The following is a 14596-nucleotide window of genomic DNA, read 5'->3' on the forward strand; positions in this document are numbered from 1 at the left end:
ATCTATACATTATTATCTTATTTTCTTTAAGTGACTAATATATTAACCATTTTCAGTGTATTATAGGTATGTATTAAAAAAGCTCTGGTCAGTCCTAAAGGACCAAAACACTGGAGGTTTTAAAACACACCCAGTTCTTTTATTTAGGAGTTAATATAAATATGCTAAATGAAAGATGACTCAGAACTGATGTACACCATCTATTCAACACATTCACAACATTGGTTAAAAAAGAAAAGAAATCAGACTTACAGGAGGTGGAGCCAGGTTTATGGGAAGAAGGATTCAGCGCATGCAAATGATATATATATATATATGGAGGGTGGAGGGTGAGGATGGAAAACATGCAGAAAATTCAGGAATGAACAACTAAAAACACTTCATGCAGCAGGGTCCTGTTACTGAATGCTGTCAGGTTTGGGCACATTTAAAAAAGTAAGATAGTATAAGCATTCTGTATAAACACACACACAACCATACATGAGCCTACTTTAAATTAATAATACTTTATTTTAAAGGTCTTTCATCATGGCAATACAATCTCGCAAGACTTTTGACATTGCTTACAGAATGTTTCAGACTGAAAAGTGATCTCGGTGAATGGAATGTTAAATTCTCTAAGGGACATTTCATTAGGAAGCTTTTATTTCAATATGGCACATACAAATCAGTATAATGTGAAAAGCCAAAAGTCCCTAAAAGCAATCCTGCAAAAATCCTTATTTTTATTGCATTGTGTACGAAAAGGCAAAAAGCAAAATGCTAAATCTTTAGAGACAAAACATTGTGTGAACTACAGTGCAAAGTAAACAAACCATTGAACTCCAAGTCATTTCAACCTGCAATCTGACATTTTTTTTAGAAATGTCTACATCTCACACACTCCTGATATAGGAATCTTACACACCGATCATACAGCAGAACACTTAAAGGATGAAATGCGCGGTGTTTTAAGATAAGTGCAACAAGAGTTCAAAGTTCAAAGGCAAGATTATTCCTTTCTTAAATATAATTTTGGTCTCGATTTAATAAATACTCATTGTGTGATTTTTCTGCATTCATGAAATGACTCAGTAGAAGAAACTTTTCAAACAAATTTTCATTGAAGTGCACTTTAGTTGGGCTCCAAGACATTTTAAGACATTTACTTTTGCGACACACTTTTTCTTTGGCACAGCATTAGGACATTTTGCAGTCCTCTTTACTCTTCCCCTTCCCTTTCTTGCTTTCCTTTTTGGAGCCACTTTTTGCATCCTCCTTGTTTGTTTCAGACGTACCCTCTTTGACTTCACTGACTTCCTGCTCTCTCATATTCTGACCTGCTTCTTGCAGAACAACATCATCAGCCACCTCATCTAACTCTCGTGTCTCAGGAAGCAGATCGTTAGGACTTGTTTCCTGCTTGGCTCTTTCACTGTGCTCAAAATGCCCCGTTTCTTCGCAGCCTTCAGGTCCTTGTTCCTCATATCCTGTTAAAGAGTGTTGCTGACTTTCGTTCTGATTTCCCCCTGTTGTGGCTATCTGCTCTGCAGTTACACCCGCTATCTCTGCTGAGACATTCTGTTCATCTGTCTGTACCTTGTGGTCAGGAATGTTATTGTGTTCTTGATGACACTCAAAAGATTCTCCATACTCTACCTCACCTTCATCCTGTTCTACTTTGAATTCCTGATCTATTTGTGTTGGTTCCTGTGATTCTTGCTTCTCTTCAGGTACTTCAGCTGTAACTAAACCATCATCCAGCTGTTTGACTGCAGATGTTTCTTGCTCCTTTTCAGCTACTTTATTTGCAACTACAGCCTCATTCAGCTGTGTAACTGCAGATGTTTCTAGCTCCACTTCAGGCACTTCAGCTGTAAATAAAACGTCATCCAGCTGTGTGCCTGTGGATGTTTCTTGCTCCAATTTGGGTGCTTCATCTGTAACTACAGTGTCATCCAGCTGTGTCTCTTTATATGTTTCTTGCTCCTCTTCAGGTACTTCAGCTGTAACTAAACCATCATCCAGCTGTTTGACTGCAGATGTTTCTTGCTCCTTTTCAGGTACTTTATCTGCAACTACAGCCTCATTCAGCTGTGTAACTGCAGATGTTTCGAGCTCCTCTTCAGGCACTTCATCTGTAACTAAAACACCATCCAGCTGTGTGACTGTGGAAATTTCTTGCCTCTCTTCAGGTATTTTATCTGTAACTAAAACACCATCCAGCTGTGTGACTGTGGATATTTCTTGCCTCTCTTCAGGTATTTTATCTGTAACTAAAACACCATCCAGCTGTGTGACTGTGGAAGTATCCTGCTCCAATTCGGGTACTTTATCTGTAACTAAAGCATCATCCAGCTGTGTGACCGTGGATATTTCTTGCCCCTCTTCGGATACTTCATTTGTAATTACAGCGTCATCCAGCTGTGTGACTGTGGATGTTTCTTGCCCCTCTTCATGCATTTCATCTGTAACTAAAGCATCATCTAGCTGTGTGACTGTGGATATTTCTTGACTCTCTTCAGGTATTTCATCTGTAACTAAAGCATCATCCAGCTGTGTGTCTGTGGATATTTCTTGCCCCTGTTCAGGCACTTCATCTGTAACTAAAACGCCATCCAGCTGTGTGACTGTGGAAGAATCCTGCTCCAATTCAGGTACTTTATCTGTAACTAAAGCATCATCCAGCTGTGTGACTGTGGATGTTTCTTGCCCCTCTTCAGATACTTCATTTGTAATTACAGCGTCATCCAGCTGTGTGACTGTGGAAGTATCCTGCTCCAGTTTGTGTACTTTATCTGTAACTAAAGCATCATCCAGCTGTGTGACTGTGGATATTACTTGCCCCTCTTTGGATACTTCATTTGTAATTACAGCGTCATCCAGCTGTGTGACTGTGGATATTACTTGCCCCTCTTCGGATACTTCATTTGTAATTACAGCGTCATCCAGCTGTGTGACTGTGGATATTACTTGCCCCTCTTCAGATACTTCATTTGTAATTACAGCGTCATCCAGCTGTGCGACTGTGGATGTTTCTTGCCCCTCTTCATGCATTTCATCTGTAACTAAAGCATCATCCAGCTGTGTGTCTGTGGCTATTTCTTGCCCCTCTTCGGATACTTCATTTGTAATTACAGCGTCATCCAGCTGCGTGACTGTGGATGTTTCGGCAAGGGCGTATGTTTTATCAAGGTGAATCATCCCATCAACTGTTTCCATTTCCACTACATCTGAGGTAGTGTCAGTTTCCTCTTTCTCAGGTCTTACCTCAAAACCAGATTCAGGAAAATCAGCACAGACGGCAACAATGTCTTTCAGCTCAGCATCACCATTGTTGCTTAAGATTTTGTATTTGCCAATAGAGGCATTTAACTCTTCAGTAGTTCTTTCCAGCGGATCGTCGTAAGCAGGGACGTCAATCTTAATTTCCTTTACGGAGTCCGCAGTTCGGAAAAAATCGGCGCTGCTCATGCAATCAGTCTGATTACTGATTGATCCAGGGCCGGTATTAGGTCTTTGTAGTTCTAGAGATTCTGCTTCTTTGTGCATCAGCTCTATGTTTTCATCAACATTCCTGTTATCTGGTACTTTCTCATTTATGGGTGCTTCTTCTGAACATACTGAGTTTTCCTCTACTGTCTGAACTGAACTGCTCTCTGCGAGCTGGTTTTCATTCTCATCCCCAATTTCTGAACGAACTGCTTTTTCATCGGAGCTCTGCTTTTGTTTCTGTTTATTTTTCCTTTTTTTCTTCTTCTTTTTTCCTGAAACACTGGCACTTTGGGAATTCAATGCTGTGTCTATTTTTGCTGATGGTGAACTGTCAGAAATCATTTTGATCTGAGAATCTCCAACTACAGTTTCATCTAGGTGGACTACATCCTTTTCTGCTATCTCACATGGGAGTTTTTCTGTGAAATCTTGATTTTCCTCTTTTATAGTCTCACTTCTGTTATCATGCAGTGGAATCTCTTGCTGATCTGTTCTCATGCCTTCAATAATAACATTATCTTTTGAAATTTCCTCTGCTTTACCCTCACACGCAGCCTGAGGTTTTTCAACATTGTTTTGAATTTTTGCTATGCTGTTATTGAAATCATTTCCAAAACCCCCATTATTATAATGTGCTACTACAGGAGATTCAGAAGAACTGCCAGAGACAGATGGAGGCAGGTGATTCTCTTGAACTTCATGGTCAAAATCCTGTTGGTGTTGGAACTGGCCACCTCTGGAGCCCCCTACATTTTCATCTCTAAACAGCTGCAACTCCTGAGTGCCTGGGAGATTGATTGAGGAATCAGTGGAAAAGGAAATAAGAAAAAAATGTCTGCTTTTTTAAAATATACAATTTTATAGGTGAAATGAAAAAGGGAAGGAAGAATGAGAGAGGAGGTCAGGCTCCAAAGCATAGCTACTCCAAAGCATAGCTACCGACCAAATGTGAATACTGAAGAGAGAGAAACATGCTGCACCAATATGTCTAATTTGTTGTAAAATCCATTAAAACATGGAAAGCAAGAGACTAGATAAATTCAACTTCACAGTGATTTTCATGCTCCACCTAAGAGCTGTTGCCTTTGACCAAATGTGAATCTGTACACATGAAAAATGGTCATCCATCATCATAAAGGGGGAAACAAAGAGCTTTGTTGACATGCACAAGGCATTAAGCACAGATCTAAATCACTGATATAATAAAGCTAAGTTTATCAACTTGTCAGGAAAGATACTGAGGGGGCAAATAGAATCCCATAGAAGTTCCCATAAGACCACTTCTGCCATCAGGAACAAGATGCAGCATTTCAAGCATCACATTTTGTAACTTTAACGCTTGCAAATGCAGGAGGGAAATAGAAAGTGCATTTCAGAATAAGTGGAATTTAACGCAAAATCAAGCTGTTAGAGATAACGTTCAGAAATCACAGTCAACATGCCAAAAGCCCAAAATGTGCATGATACCAAAAGCATCTGTTAGCTTAAGCTGGCATAACGCAAGAGCAAAAAAGATATCTACTTGTATATTTGGCCAATGAAAGCTTACCTAATACACTGCTCCCATGCTGCAGTTCGGTGCAGGCAGACCCACTGCTCACATTTCCTTCCACTTCTCCATTGGTGCACAGGTCTGGTCCAAGGACAATGCCATGTTTCTGTACAGAATATTTTAGGATTAAATTGGTCCACATGTTTAGCTTGATGTTCAGGACACTGTTATGGTGATGTAGATGAAGGTAGGTGAGAGTATGTAAGCAGTGGGCAAGAAATATAAAAGGGTTATGTGAGAGGTATGTGAGGGGCTTACAAGGGGTATGTTTGCATTTCCCCTTTACATTTACCTTTAAAATGTCTTTGAGTTGAACCACCTCATCCCTGAGCTCATCCCGCTCAGTTCGAATGGCATCAGAATACTCTTTCTGCTTCTCTAAGGCCTGAGAGGAATCCAACAGTGTTGTGAAAAAGATGAAGCACACACAAACACACAGGTGTAGTGATATTTAGTACAGCCTGTTCAGACAATACTGTGCTCTGAGTGAATGCGTTTATGACACAACAGCTTCATGCAGCATACCCCAATTTTCTTATCCTTCCATTCAATAGTTTCCTGCAGGTCAGAAATCTCCCTAACAAAGCCCTCTTGTTTGAAGTGTAATTGACGAATCTCCTGGAAGCAGTATGAAGCAATATGGAACCCAGGGTAAGGAGAGAAAGAAGCAAAAAAGCATAGAAGGAAGAAAGAATGCAAAAGATACTAAAGAATTTTAAACGGCAGTGAGTTTAAAGGATCTGTTTCAGGACAGTCATAAACACAGTACTCACAGTCAGCAGCTCTTCACTTTGCTTCAGTGTTTCTTTTTGCTCGATGAACTGAAACTGCAGTATACTGTGGGCATGCTTCTCTCGCTCCAGATCCTGAAAGGATGATTCCACAGTTGTAAAAGAGGTAGAACAGCAGTGTGCCCTGATCTATCCCCAACATCATCAAGAGTTTACTGGGAGTCTAGTGTTGCCGGATTTTCAATTTTCTGGGAGAATCGAGCTCTTATTAAATGAACAATTCTGCATTTTTAATACATTATATTGTTTCAACATCTACATTAAAAGGGACGCAGTCCTGTCTGTTCACACACACCTCTTAGCACTGAATGCATTGTTTTAATACTGCTTTATTGTGAAAAACTGCTACATTCATCACGCTTTTACTTCTGAACAATTAAAATAATTACAATTATCTACATATGGAGCTTAAAATTGTGTACAAGGTTGAACACAACAAATTAGGTGACCTTTTAGAGTAATGCATAAAACCCTGACTTTGTATATTTTCTTTATTTTCCCATTTAATTTAATTATTTTTTTTTATTTAATTTGTTTTTTTCACTTCATCATAATGGCATGCAAATAGCGAATTTCTCAGCGGTCAAAGTAAAAGATGTATTTCAGAATCTGTCCCCGACGTACATGGAACGTTGACATACGATGATGAGACGTTACATTTTACTCACCAATCTTCTTTAAAATTTTATTTTTTCAAATTTGTTTCAAACATATATTGACCTAGTTAAGTGAGCTAACACCAGACACCACTAGTTAAAATAAAGGCTTAGTTAAAGGTGTATAAATATTTGTCAAGGTCTAATCTAATTCACTTTTGAAATCACAATACCACCTCCCTTATTTGACTGAAGGATCATCTTCCAGTGATTCCAAATAATCCTTATAATAATGTGATAATGTGTTTGATAATTATTTTTTACAATTTACAGCGTTTACTTTATGTACAGCCTTATAGCTCTCTTTTTTATTTATTATGAATATTGGGTCAGTCCGTTAATCTCTTCCGCTGATTCTAAAAGCTTTAAACACAAATGCCTATGCACCCTCACTGTCTGTACGTTTACGAATGCCAAATAAATCTCTTGAATCCTGAATGTTAATCACATACTAATACATCAGTCTGCTCTCTTTTTGGACAAGTGAAAGCAGAAGACCACATCGGGATTCCCTCCAATCAGCCAAACGCATGAATCTGAGGCTTCAGTGCACACAGGCTAACTGGAATTGGATAATCATTGCCAGGTTTGTCCAGTTTGGGTGACTGTGTCCACTGTGGCCTCAGACTTCTGTTCTTGGCTGACAGGAGTGGAGCCTGATGCAATATTCCCCTGTTGTAGCACATCCACCTCAAAGAGAAAGGCTTTCTAAGACACTTTTCTGCCACAGTTGTAAAGAATGATGTTACCGTAACCTTCCTGTTAGCTCAAACCTTTCTGGCCATTCTCCTCTGTCCTCAAGCTGTTTCTACCTTCAAAACATTTACTGATAAAAGAAGCTTTCACTGCACACATTGACGGTTCACCTTTGCATATTCACATGCCCATGAGCCCTATATTGTACAAAATGCTTGAGGAAAAAAAAAAGACGATGGCATCTTAATGTCGTTTGAATTTACATAGACAAGTCAATGTTCAGAGCACTGTAACAGAGGTGATTTCAAATGGTCAGGGACAGATACAGAGGAGAAACAGAACCACAACTACATAGAGATTTTTCCAAATACAACAATGAGTAAATAAATGAGTCTTTAATCAGCTGCTCTTTAAAACATTGGGACTAAATGGTATAACAAAGATGCTCAGCAAAGCTAGTTAGATTTGGCAACACACCTACTGACAAATCCTGAACTGTACAGACACAGACACCCTCAGAGCACGAGGTCATAAGGCATGACTAATTATGACCTATTAAAAAGTCGAGTTCAATTTTTAAAATGATCAATCATTTATTCATCACAGAACACTCAATAATAAAAACGTTATTCATCATTCAGGCCTAACTCTCAATTTAACATACCTTACTCTTCTCCTCACACTCTCGCCGAGTCTCAGCAAGAAGCTCTTCTAGCTCCATCAGCGAGTCTTTCAAAGTATCCACCTCATATATCAGATTAGATTTCTCATTATCCAACTGCGCATTAGACACCATGGCCTTGCGGTATTTCTCCTCCATCTGTGCCAAAGAATCCTAAAAGTGATATAAAAACACAAGCACTGTTTAGACACACACACACTCAACTGCACAAATATAAAGACGACGCAAATACGTACTAACATAGCAACAGTGAAACCCCACAGAAATTGGCATCATAATAACAGCCTTGATTTGACATAGAAAAAAAGTTATTCAAGTGTACCTTGAGTTCTTTGAGGCTCTGCATGTATTTGGCCTCGACATCCTGGATCTGATCCTTCAGTTCATGAATTTCCTAAACAAACAGTATGGAAGATCATTGAGAATGAAGAAATGAGCTTGACATGAGACAGCTGTGATGAGATAAGGAGCAGACAATCATTTGTAAAGAATGTGATAAAAAAAAAAAAAAAGTACAACAAGTACGACAATACAGAATAAACTGTGTATAAAATATAAACTCAAGCTTTTCTAGACTTCCCTCCACAGGCTTCTAAAACTCTAGTCTTAATGCAGAAGGATTCAAATCCGACTTATGATGTAGCACAGATTCAGGTTTGTGATGACTTGAGAGTTTACTGTAAACTACAAAGGATCATGCTCCAGTCTGTTGCTTCCTCTATACATTCTCTGCAGTAAAAAGTGAGACTTCAATCTTCATATTTTACTGTACAGATCACACTGCCTTCTAATGTACACACTCGTATGTAAATGCTGAAAGATGTCCATGACGTACTAACCTCCAGCATTCAACTGACTTCACTACAGAAAGCTTAAGCAGTGACTGCTTACATACAGGAGCAAAATCTCAACATACAACAGAACACAGAGATTATCAGATTATTATAAACACAGCTACACTTAACACATGCAAAGCACATTTACTACTATGAGCTACTAGAACTGGATGTCTGTTAGCTGTCCAGAAAGCTTGATTAGTTTTATTTACTCTCACGTAATTGTATTTATATGGTAATAAGCTAACAAATCTGTACTGTCACTGAAAAAGTCCATACTCCATCATTGTTCATTAGCCTATGATAAATATTCTATTGAGCCTATTTTCAGCATAATAATAAAAAATCATGTGAAAGTTCTGCCATTGAGTACATAGGAGTCAAAATTAAACGGTTTGGAGTCATATGCAGTACCAGGATATTTATAATGATCTGATGTGCACAGAAAAGAATAATCCACTCTCCACATCCAGGACAAGACTGCGCATCTCAGTGCACTTCATTCTCTAAGGCTGAGGCCCCACTTAAGTGAAAGGAAGTAAATAAGTGCCAGAAAAGCCACGGAAAGAAATCTGCGTGATTAGCGCTGCCATCTTTTAAGGCACCACTAAAGTCAAAGGAGTATACAATTGGTGAACACCCAGATGCCCTATCTCACAGCAATCCTATGCCTCAGGGTTTGGGAAATCTACAGAAAGGAAGATGAAACACCTACAAAAAAGCCCTATTTTTACTGACGTTTTCAATGGCTGCTACCTATCAGACCCATTGGACTGAGATAAACAGCATCCTGAAATTATGGGGCTGACCTACAGCACACTACCATGTGTATTGAACTACAGCACACTACACACTAGTGTATTGTGATAGGACACTTGAGTGAGAGTGTGAGTTCTCCATCTATGTACAAGACAGAACAGTGGTAGGCTCGGTGATGTAAAACACTGGGGATAACCTATAATCTTGCACCATGAGTGCTGTCTTGGAGTTTGAAGCTGACTAGAATCATATTGGGGTCTACCAGAAATGTATGCATAGAAGCACCATCTGTGCAACAGGGACAGATTTTCAGTTTAAGTAACCAACCCTTTATTTGTCACATTATACATTACTGCACAGTGAAATTCTTTCTTCGCATATCCCATCCTTGGGGGTTGGGGTCAGAATACAGGGTCAGCCATGGCTGCAGCGCCCCTTACTTAAGGGCCCAACGGTGGCAGTGCTGGAGCTTGAACCCTGATCTTCTGGTCAACGACCCAGAGCCTTAACCACTAGCTACCACCCCCCAGTTTGAAGTACATTAAAAAATCCAAAACATTTCATAAAGATACAGAACATCTCCAACCTCCACATGAAACACCAGCAGGACTTGGTATTAAACAGTTTGTCCAAACTGCTATATAAACAAATAAAAGACACAAATATGAAGTTGCTTATGCAACTTTTATCTGGCTGTATACAGTGATAGCCAGTAAAACTGGTAAATCTGTTTGTGTTAGGGATAGCAGTTCAGACATGTCACACAGTGGCTAGACCCACTGAATAATTTTCTCACCAAAAATATTGACAACACTATGTTTAGAAAATCATCAGTCTATCTACTCGTGTGAGAATACTCCCAGGCCATCATGAACATTCATCACAGTTGATGACTGAATGCTGCAGAGAAAACATGATAGGAATACCGAGTGATTCTTATCCTCAATCAAGAGCAGCAGCAAATAAAGTATGATACAGAAGTAAGACACAACTAAAATCTTAAATTGCTAAATAAAGGGGCAAGGGCAGTGGTGGATAAAACAGTAACACAGAAGTTACCTTAATATCCTGTAAGGATGTCTCTGTATCTGCAGTGACAGAGGAACTGTCACTTCCTTTGCGTGAGGAAGCCCCGCCCAGTGAAGTCAGAGTGGCGGCGGATAGAGTAGACGCTCGAGAGGGGCCCTCAAAAGAAAATGAATGAATTACATGTCAATTTCAGATGTTAATACCATCCTTTCAACAAAATTTTCAATAGTCGAAAAAGTATCCTTGCTAACCTTTTCGAAAAAATCTCTGTCCAATCCCTCATCCAACTGTAAGCAAAGGATTAAAAAAATTAAAGAAATTGCAGTTTGTTATTTTTTGCATTTCCACACACAGCAAAACACACACATACGTATGCACATATAAAAACAGCTTGTTAACATGAGAAGCAAATGGCAAAGAAATTATTTATCAGGTCTAAAAAAATGTAAGCTTTAGACTTATGAGATGTGTGCACTATACTGTGTGAATAGAAAAGAATTATAGACAGCAGGTAAAATAAGTATTGAACACGTCACCATTTTTCTCAGTAAATATATTTCTAAAGGTGCTATTGACATGAAACTCACACATGCAAAGACATCAAACCACAGATGTCCATAAATTGTGTGTAATAATGTGACAGGGAAAACGTATTGAACAAATTGAAGAAAGGGAGGTGCAAAAAGGCATTGAAAGCCAAGACAGCAACTGAAATCAATCAGTAATTAGAAAGCAATCCTGCCCCTGGTCAGCTGCTTCAGTCCCATCTGATGGCCTATAAAATGGTGTCTCATTACTAAGGTGTCACACAAGCAACATCTCATGATGGATCAAAACAGAGCTCTCTCAGGACCTTCGCAACCTTATTGTTGCAAAACATACTGATGGCATTGGTTACAGAAGGATTTCAAAACATCTGAACGTTCCAGTGAGCACAGTTGGGGCCGTAATCCGGAAGTGGAAAGAACATCGTTTCACCATAAACTGGCCATGACTTGGTGCAAAGGCTTTTGTATGAAGTTTTAAATAAATTTCAGTAAGCGTGTTCAATACCTTTTCCCTGTGTCATTTTACATTATTACACATAACTTAATTTATGGACGTCTATGGTTTGACGTCTTTGCATGTGTGGATTGCATGGATTGTTACCAACATCTGGTGAAAATTTCATGTCTAACACCTTTAGAAATATATTTACTGAGAAAAAATGGTGACGTGTTCACGCATATTTTAATTTATATAATTAAATAGTTTATTTTCTGTATTCACATTTTGCTCAAGTGCCTCAAGTGAAAAGCACAGAACAAAAAAGATTATTTCCAGCTTTATCAAAGTAATTCCATAGATTTTCAGCCGAGTTAAAAAGTCTGTGCTCGGACTAAAACATGTCAGGACATTCCCCTTTTCCTCTTTTAGTCAGTGTATGGTCATACTGAAAGCCGAATCATCTTCTCATCTTCATCTTTCTGGCAGAGTCCAGTAGGTTTTTGCTCAAGAATTTATATTTTGCTTCATCCATTGCCCCTTCTATCCAAACATGTGCCCCAGTTCATACAGAAGAGAAACATTCCCACAACAGGATGTTGTGTTACCACCAAGCTTTAGTCTAGGCACGTTGAGCTGTGTTGAATTTCTGCCAGATGTACTATTTAGTGTCATGGCCAAAATGTTACATTTTGGTCTCATCTGACCATAACACCTTTTCCTGCTTAGCCTAAAGATCTTCTAATCCTTTTTGAAAATCTCAAATGAGACTTGAGGATCTTGATGAGTGGCTTGTTTCTCAGAACATTTCTCAGATACTCTGCCCATTGGTGAGATTTTCTACATGCTCACAACAAGCAATCTTCACCATAAAGTCCTCTAACTTCTACAGAGGTAGCCTATCTCAGCTCGCTCTGCCATCCAGGTGAGACAATGAGATCCAGGCAGAGTCTTGGTGGTAGCAAACACCTTCCACTTTTTAATTTATGGACTTTGGACTGAATATGGGACTGTGCTATACCACAGACGAAAAAAGAATTTTAATCACACAACCAAGCATTTGATCGTACTATAAAATTGACAAACGTTGGTTTAAATGTCCAACTTGACAGCCATTGTGAAAAACTCCATCTCTCTACAATTCTTGATACTACTGTCAGTGATCACAAGCATTTCATATAATAAAAACAATGTGACCTTCCAGCATCCAAGACACAAACACAACAATACCATGCAGCTCTTGTTTCAGCTGGATCATGCTATTCCAAAACAATTTTTTTTATTTCACACCATAAACATGCTGTCACACACTGAGCTGTTTGCCACTCACATTTGGCAGATCAGGAATGGTCACATGATCCAAGTCTCTGAGGCCACTGCTGCTAGCTGCCTTTCGTAAAAAACTGGCCCCTGAGCTGCTGCTATTTTCCTGGAAACCACCAGGAGACACCAAAAATATATACAGAAAGACACACACAGTGTTTCAGCTACATAAACAACTGTAGACACCAATGCAATTACACAAACAGGCTACCCTAGCGCTTTGGTCATGTGTGCTTACCATATTTGGGGCCGAATTTCAGGCTTTGCTGTACAATGAAAAAATAACTACTGGTGACACTGGCTAAAATTACTCACCTTTTGTCAGGGAAAAATAAAACAAAGTCAGTAGAATAAGCTGTGATCCATGTGTACAGTCCCCTTGAAAACTTTCCAAATTTGCATTTCTTGGCATATATTTTTTCTCATGCACAGCCCACCCTTCAGAGTGCATCAAGGAAATTAATATCCAAGAACTGGGTAGAAAAACAATCCTATGCTGTTTTATCAGAAGAATAAACTGCCATTTTTGGAGGGTAAGTTAGCTAACTAACTCAAATTTACTAGTGTTAGCAATATTTAGTGCAGATCCTAAAACAATAACAACAGCTAATGTAGGACAGCATTAACTAGAGGGTCTATCTGAAGTGAAGCAATACAATCAGGAGTGTTCTGTTCCGGTCCAGTGGTGCATCTGTGTGACACTAATCTACTTGTAATGATAATAAGATAACATTTTAAATCACTTGGTTTTGATTGCTACCAGTAGCATAACAAATAGATGGCATTTCATTAGTACAGCCAGCCTCCTATTCGGCTCTCAAAATGACAGCAATTATAAAATGTGACGTTTCGGTAAACGCTAGATTAAGTTGCACCATAAACCCTGATGCCTAAATGGTAGTGAAACAGAAGCTCACCACTGGGCTAGCACATCTGGAACTCGCTCTGGATGATGCTCTGGAGCTTGAGCCCAATAGGCCACTATACTCTGACAACTAGGGGAATGTGAACACACACACACACACCAAAAATATGGCTGGGGTTATTTGGGACAACTGCAGCACTCTGGTAAATAATAATTTCTCCCAACAATTCAGAGTCAATCCATGACAGAGATGCACCGATCCAAAACAGTCCAGAATTTTAACGTCAAATCAGCTGCTTCCAATCAGAGTTTAAAACTGTTATTTTGAAGACATTCGAAAAAGAAATCTCAGAGATATTGCTGTTATACTGTCATATTGCCAGATCATGGACAGAAGTGGGCAGAGAGTAGCTATCACATCTGTATCAGTCAAACAGCTGATTCTTACTCTCAGTATTGGAGAATGAAAAGGTGCAACCCAGCAAAATATTCAAAACAAACATTCAAAAAGTACTAAACAAGTTAATGGACTAAACTGATTAAAAAAGTTTTAAAAATGACAACCGCAACAATGCATGCACATGTAGTTTATGCACCCCGACCATCACATCCACATGTCCACGTTTAACATCTCATTCCAAATTTATTCCCTTCACTGGTATAATGAGCTCCATTCTTCTTTCCACTAGATGTTGGAGTGTGTCTGTGGGGATTAGTGATCAATCAGATACAAGAGAATTAGTGACATCAGATACTGATGATGTAAGAGTGAGGAGGTCTGGGGTTCAGTCGGTGTTCCAGTTCATTCCAACTGTTCAGTGGGTCAGAGTCAAGATTCTGTGCGGGACACTCCAGTTCCTCCACTCCAAGCTTAACCCACCATTTAATTTTTTATGGCAATTTCGCAGGCACCTTTATCCAGCACAATTATTCAACTGAGCAACTGAGG

The 14596-nt window shown here is 39.1% G+C and overlaps 1 protein-coding gene across 18 annotated transcripts in view; it reads right to left on the minus strand.

The window, feature by feature from the left end:
* Positions 1-490: 490 nt before the first annotated feature.
* LOC131353922 (uncharacterized) overlaps positions 491-14596 on the minus strand; it is a 30794-nt gene continuing 16688 nt past the window's right edge. For 8 of the 18 annotated variants that reach the window (XM_058391045.1, XM_058391039.1, XM_058391038.1 and 5 more), the window contains 11 exons: positions 13700-13777; positions 12790-12888; positions 10727-10762; positions 10506-10631; positions 8174-8245; positions 7834-8004; positions 5800-5892; positions 5552-5644; positions 5319-5411; positions 5024-5132; positions 491-4259 (listed from right to left, as the gene is read on the minus strand). In XM_058391045.1, the coding sequence (XP_058247028.1) occupies positions 1180-4259; positions 5024-5132; positions 5319-5411; positions 5552-5644; positions 5800-5892; positions 7834-8004; positions 8174-8245; positions 10506-10631; positions 10727-10762; positions 12790-12888; positions 13700-13777 (4050 nt within the window). In that variant the 3' untranslated portion in view covers positions 491-1179. The remainder of the gene's footprint in view (positions 4260-5023; positions 5133-5318; positions 5412-5551; positions 5645-5799; positions 5893-7833; positions 8005-8173; positions 8246-10505; positions 10632-10726; positions 10763-12789; positions 12889-13699; positions 13778-14596) is intronic. The other 10 variants (XM_058391047.1, XM_058391044.1, XM_058391046.1 and 7 more) reach the window with 4 other exon arrangements.

This window comes from Hemibagrus wyckioides, linkage group LG06, assembly GCF_019097595.1.
Source record: "Hemibagrus wyckioides isolate EC202008001 linkage group LG06, SWU_Hwy_1.0, whole genome shotgun sequence".
NCBI classification, from domain to species: Eukaryota; Metazoa; Chordata; class Actinopteri; order Siluriformes; family Bagridae; genus Hemibagrus; species Hemibagrus wyckioides.